The sequence below is a fragment of the Myotis brandtii genome, unplaced genomic scaffold (genome assembly GCF_000412655.1).
Source record: "Myotis brandtii unplaced genomic scaffold, ASM41265v1 scaffold105, whole genome shotgun sequence".
Taxonomy (NCBI): domain Eukaryota; kingdom Metazoa; phylum Chordata; class Mammalia; order Chiroptera; family Vespertilionidae; genus Myotis; species Myotis brandtii.
Genome location: NW_005353538.1, coordinates 579,194 through 585,657, shown reverse-complemented (window position 1 = coordinate 585,657; position 6,464 = coordinate 579,194). Strand labels below are relative to the sequence as shown.

The following is a 6,464-nucleotide window of genomic DNA, read 5'->3' as shown; positions in this document are numbered from 1 at the left end:
CCTCTCCCCCGGCCCTGCTTCCCTGTCTCCTTGCACAGACTTTCAGCACAGGGCCAGGTGCGTTGTCTGTTTTGTGGATAAAAACATTTTGGGGGGGCGTGCTATTCTTCATACTTGAAGTATTTATTTCTTCTATAGAAAAGTGAGATATTTTATGGTCCAAACAGCAAACTTACAAATGAATTTTTGTAAATTTGCTTGCAAAGTAGGGACCCAGCTGTATGTTCCCTTCACGGCACTGTTAACAAGATCTAGGCCTTCCCTTCCTTTTTACTGAGGTGTCATTGACATTATAACATTCTATCATAATAAATTTGAGGTGTTTTGTATGCCCCATGGCCGGTTGTTGTCCATAAAATGCACAAAACAGACCGTTGGGATCTATTTGTTCAGTTTTCCTTCCCAGTGAATTGATTCCAGTCAGCTCATGAACCGGTGAGCAGCCAGCACCGTACACGGTCACCAAGCGCTTCCTTTCCCTGCGACCAGAGCTCTGAAGACGTCCCTCTCCCTGGGACCTCTCTCCCTCCTGCTGTGTTCTATTCTCTTGACGAGGCTCACGTAGGCACTCGGTGCCCCTCCGTGTGGGGGAGAGCGCTGGGTGTGCAGCCTCCTACCTCACATGTGGACAGCCGGGGTTCCAGGCTTTCCCCTTGTTGCCCAGGGATACTTTCCAACCAGTGCCCGGGCTGCTCACGTGTCCACTCAGCAGCTGTGAGTGACGCCATGCCAGGTGTCAGCCTGTGTCCTCCTGCCGCCGTGTGGTGAGGCACTGACGGGGGTGGTCCTTGGGCTCCTCGCCGCTTGCATTTGGCCCTAAAATAGCCCTTCCCAGGACGCGGAGCGGTGTGCATTCACGGCCCTTTGTGTACCCCGCCAGTGCCCTGGCTCAGACCGTTCAGGACTCTCCATTGCTCCCCATTGTCTTCCGAGCCATGGTCCTGTCTGGGAGGGTCCCCAGTGGAAGTCATGGATCCCCCCTCTGAGCGTCATTGAGGCGGAGCCTGGTGGGTTGAGGTGTGTTGGCTCGATAGGCAGAGTGTGCAGCGCGCCTGCCGCTCCCTTTCCAGCCCCGGGCCTGCCTGCCTGCGGCCCAGCCTCCTCGTGGGGAAGTTTCCTTGTCAGCCTTCTTGGCCCTGTCACCATCTCCCATTCTATTTGGAACTTGTTGTTAATCCCTCACAGCCTTTGCAGCTAACTACCCCTAGCAGACCGAGACATGGGAGGGGAGGTGTGTCTCTGGGTCCTGACCTGTGAGGTGTGTGGTCTCCCTGGAGCCACAGGGGAATGGACTGAACTCAGTTCTCAAAGGTGTCAGCCTGTGTCTCGAGAGGGAGGGAGCTGAGCGGGAGGGAGCCGAGCGCTCAGGGTCCTGGAACTTAGCACCACCATCAGGGCTTCCTCCTCCGGGCCTTCCCCTGGGCGCTCTGGGTCAGCCCTGGCCTCTGTGCACAGGAGCGGGGTCTTTAGAACCACACATGTCGGGCGGAAGGGGGGTGTGCACCGTGGAGGAAGGTCAAGGGTGCATCTCTGACGATCCTGCTTGGGAATCACAGGAGTCAGGGTGAAGGCAGGAGGGAGTTCAAGGATGCGGGGTGCTTCCCAGAGCCAGGGGAGGAGTCCAGCTGACCCCTGCCTGCAGCTGGAGCTGGGCCGCGTGCACCTCGGCCTTTGTCCCGCCTGGCAGTCTGCTTATTGGGTGATGGGCCCCATAGACGCTCCGTGCTCCGCCCACGTGGCCTCCCAGCCCGAGAGCCTCGTGGACAGGTTCCAGCGCCTCTCGGTTCATAGTCTCAAGAAAGAAAATGCTCCCAGCATCTTGATGGGTGTCTACCCAAGCCCGTCCGCCTCGCCACCCGGCAGCAGCGCTCCCTGGGGACGGGGAGTTCCCCGAGGGGTGCAGGTGCTCAGGTGTTGAGAATCCCGTGGGGAGAGCTGCTCTCACTGCTTCCCAGAGAGGAGGCCCTGTGGGCTGTGCCTGGGCCGCAGGAGGTTCCCAGGTTAACGGATGCAGGTTGCTGTCTGTCCATTTTCTGTTTTCCTTCCCTTTGTGGTTTCTGGCCTCCCTCGTTAGGACGCGTTCCTCCTGTCTCGGAGCTGGTCTGTCTGGCGCAGTCTCAGGATGCTTAGCCTCCTTCACGTTGTTTAGAGTGTGTGTCAGATCTCGCTGCGGTCACCCTGGGCTTCCGGGCTCAGCACTGAAATGGGTTCGTCCTGCAGCCGTGTCCCTGCCACCCTCCTCCTTGCCCTCAGGGTCTCTCCTGGGGAATGCGGTGGGCTGGGCCTCCCAGGCCTCCGAAACCCTCTGCAGCCGCTTGAGAACGAACGTGCCGGCCCCTGGGAGCTGTCAGGTGGTTACATCAGAGTCCAGGGAGGACTGAGGCACCGGGAGCTCCACAGGGCCCACCCGCCGTCCACCAGCTGCTGCAGCAGAGGCTGATGGGAGCCCTCACGTGGTCGGTTTCACAAGCTGCTTGCACTTGCCTGAGTCTTTGACCTTATTCCTCTCGTCCTAGAGCCTGTCCTGTGTCTTAGCCTTTCCCAGTCACACCATGCAAACGATTGGAGCCGCTAGGTGTCTGCAAAAGGAACCTAATGGCCCAAGATGAGCTCTGAGGCCCCGGGAGGGCAGGCTGCCAGGCCTCCCCTGAGCTCCAGCCTGGGAGGGGGCAGCGCCCTCACCGGCCCAGGAAGGCGGTTTCACTGGGGTGACTGCATGTGTCCTGGTTCCGGGCGACAGCACAGGAGTAAGGTGGGAGTGGGGTGTGCGGTGCTGCATGGGGCTCGGTCAGGTGGAAGGCTGCCCTTGTCCGGTGCCTGAGACAGACGTTCCCCCTCTGCCTGTTGGTCTCTCCATCCTCACATCTGCCGGCTCAGCAGCTGAACAGATCGGCAGAGTCTGATTGCCCGGCCTGATTGTTGATTCAGAACCAACAGTCACCATGAGAGGCGCCTCCACACTGCCGCTGGCAGCCCTCCTGCCCGAACCAGCTGGGGGGCCGGAGGCTGCTCAGCACCCGCTGTGGGCCGCTCCTCACCTCTGACCCCGTGGTGATTAGAGGGGAGCCACCCTCACCTCTGGAAGCTGAAGAGGCAGAGCTGCTTGTGGGTTAGCAGCCCCCATGCCTCTGCCGGGGCCTCCTTTGCCGGTGAAAGGCCCGAGGGGTTCCCCCCCCACCCCCCACCCCCCACACACACCTGCTCTCAGCATCGTTTAGTGTCTTGGCCGTGACCTGCTGAGCATGTGGCTGGGCCATGGCAACTATGAAGTACCTCCTACGCCTGCTTCCTGGCTGGGTGATTTAGGGTTTTTAACCTTATATATCTTTTCCTTTATTTAAAACAAAGCAATTTTTAGCACACTGAAAAAAAAAAAGCTAAACATTTTGTGCCTTTCTAAGGCAGCGCTGTATCCTAGGCTGCATTTTAGAGCTTAATATGGACATAGCAGCGTCTTTGTTCTGCTGAGTGTCCCAGCCCCACAGTCCCGGGGAGGGCAGGGCAGGGCGCCGGGTCCCTCTCCCGCCGCACCGTGGGCGGGAGGCTGGTTCCATCAGCTCAGCCTGCATGTGCTCCGGGCAGAGGCAGCCGGGTCAGGCCTCTCCTGGAGGGTGGCTTCTCTTAACCTTTGGTGGATCCTGACCTGCCTCGACCTCCTGCCCCCCTCACGCCCCCACCCCCGTCGGAGCCCTCAGACTCAGAGCAGGAGCAGCGAGTGCCTCTCTGGGGACCAGCTTCCCCTGGAAGAGGCAGCAGAGCTGTGACCGCTAGGTTTCAGGGGGAGGGAAGAAATGTTCTCTCCCCTCCTCGGTGCTTCCTGCCTTTCACTCCAAAGAAGGTGGAGGTGGAAGCAGCTCCAGGCTCCTCATTTGTGACTGAGCCTCCCCGGCCTGGGTGGGGCCGGGCGCTGAGCTCCAGGAGGGAGAGCGGGCTCTGCATCAGCGGGGTTAAACCGACAGCGTCGGCAAGATCTGTGTTGGCTATTTTAAAAGCGTCATTAATATAAGAAACTTTATATTCGTAGTATTTAATCCTCACTTGTAAAGAATAAGAAAAACAGAAGGTAAATATTCCTACAGAATAGCAGAGCTTTAAGATTTGTTTCTATTTTAAGTCCATTTGTTTTGCCAGTGTGTTCATGTTCAGGTCTGTTATACTAATGTTATTTATTAATTTTTTCATTTATATACAGTTAACTAAAGAGCTTTTTCAAGCACCCACGTCTGTAAAGTATTTTTAAATAAAGTTTCTTTTGTTGTAGTTGACCTGAGTGCTGTCTTTGGTGGGGATGGAGGGTTGACACGTGGGGGAGCTGAGCCCATGTGCCTCCCAGGTCTGTGCCGCCCCTCCCGGCAAGGCCACGGGCCCACAGGCTCTCAGCCCTGTCCCTGAGCAGGGGTCACCCCAGGGGCTGGAGCCGCCTGCCTGCTGCCGGCCTTGGGGCACGTTCCTCCTGGTGCCGGTCCATTTGGAGCCCAGGCACTGTGGTTCCCGCGGTGAATGAAACACGTAAGGTTTCCCGGACAACTAAGCTTTATTTGTGTGTGTGTGTGTGTGTGTGTGTGTGTGTATAAAGGAAACGATTTGCAAATTTACACACAACCTAACAAAACCACACACACACACATACACATTATATCCCAAGCTCTGGCCCATTTCCCAGCCTCCCTTTAGGGCCCTTCCTAAAGGGGTCGAGGCCATCAGCTCAGCTCATAGGAGTTTGGTGCTAGGGCCCCTGAAATCTTAATCCCCTTAAAGGGCCGCAGGGCCCCCCTCTCTGTCCCCCGCTCTCACCCTTCAGTCGTGATCCCGGAGCCGAGTGAGCAGCTCAGGCCTGACTAGGAAGCAGCGGCTCCCTCACTGCTGGGACAAGGAGCGCCCATCTGAAGGGATGGCACCAGCTCCTGGCTCCACCCAGGGAAGGGGGTCACAAAAGGGACCCCAGCAGGCGGGCAACTGCTTCCAGGGCCTGACTCGGCCCCTCCCTGCAGCCACACAGCAGAACTGGGAAGGCAACTGGGGCAGGAAGTCCCCTGAGACAAACAGGCCCCTGACTCCATGCTGTGGGTAGAAGGCGGGGCCTTAGTCCATAACTGAGCAGAGATGTTCCGGCAGAACTCGCCCCTCTCCTGGACCGAGGCCGCCTGGGGTGAGCGCCACTCCACACGTGGATAGTGTGGTCCTGAGGAGGGGCCTCCAGGGCCCTGCGCCCTGGTCCCAGCCAGCCCACTGGCCCTGCAAAACGGGGGCGGAGGGGCGGGGGGCAGGCTGTGGTGACCATCCTGAGTATCCTGAGTGCTGGGGCCCCGGGCGAGCAGGGCGCGTGGGCAGGAAGGGGTCCACCTCCGCGCTAGTGCCTCAGATCGATGTATTTCTCCCCCTGCAAAGGGGAAGGAGAGGAGAGTGTGGAGACGGTGACGGGCCGGGGGTGAGCACCAGCAGGGAGGAGGCACCAAAGCAGCAGCTGAGGAGCCCGGTGGTGCAGCAGGGCGGGCAGGAGGGTCTCAGCCCCCAGGTCAGGTGGGCCCCACGCAGGTCACACCGCTCAGCCTGAGCCACAAGCACTTTTGGAAACGGTGACGGCAATGGGAGGGGTCTTTGCTCTCAGAGCCGGAGCCACCCTGTTCAGGTCCCTCAGCCACTGGCCTGGCCCTACCACCTGTGAGTAGTGTTAGGAGGCGAGACCGGCCTGCTCCGGTCTCCGGCAGAAGGACGAGGACAGAGTTAGTGCGGGGACGAGGACCGCCTGCAGCGGCCGCTCCTACCTGGTCTCCAGGCGCCCTCTGGTCAGCGCGGCTGCCCTGTAGGAGGCCCATCTCTTCGGGGAGCTTATCTGACTTAACTTCAACTACAAATGTGCTTTTATGAGATGGGGGCAGCGTTCTGGGGGGAGGAAGGGAGGCGAGAGGTTGGCAACTCAGGGGGCGAGGGAAGGGCGGGGCTCTGGGGAAGGGCTTCTCTCCGGGGACAACCGTGGGACTTGGTGCTCTGGGGCTTCGTAGGGGAGGGAGGCAGGTCATGAAGGGAAGGGAGAGCGTGATGGATGGAGCGTGGCCGTGGCCGTGAAGCGACTAGCACCCAGACCCAGCGTCCCCTCCTGCTCCCAGGGGTGAGCGACACAGGCCAGCAGGGGGCACCCCGGGAAGCGGCGAGCTGGGCGGCAGGCGATGGGGGGCGGGGGCTGGGACGTGCTCACATCTCCTGTTTGCCCGACCGCCCACAGGGCAGCCTGCCCTTCTTGTAGAAGAAGCAGAGGACGGCGCCCAGCAGCGCCAGGACCAGCAGGCTCACGGTCACGGCCACGATGACCACGCCCTTGCTCTGGGGCTCGCGCAGCTTTTTCTCTGTCCCACGAAGACACTTGGTCACCCCTGCCCCGGCTGCCACGTTCCCCTCGCTGCCCACCCAACCCGGCTGGCGGGAGGCGGGCTTCCCGGGGGCAGTCGGGGCAGGAGGAGGGTGTC

At 59.9% G+C, this 6,464-nt stretch overlaps 1 protein-coding gene across 1 annotated transcript in view; it reads right to left on the bottom strand.

Annotated features, from left to right (window-relative positions):
- Positions 1-388: 388 nt before the first annotated feature.
- The window catches only part of MCAM (melanoma cell adhesion molecule), a gene marked incomplete at its 5' end in the record, with an annotated part of 13,917 nt that continues 7,841 nt past the window's right edge, over positions 389-6,464 (bottom strand). Inside the window, 3 exons of the mRNA XM_014539868.1 lie at positions 389-5,380; positions 5,766-5,883; positions 6,197-6,457. Coding sequence (XP_014395354.1) covers positions 5,351-5,380; positions 5,766-5,883; positions 6,197-6,457 — 409 coding nt within the window. The remainder of the gene's footprint in view (positions 5,381-5,765; positions 5,884-6,196; positions 6,458-6,464) is intronic.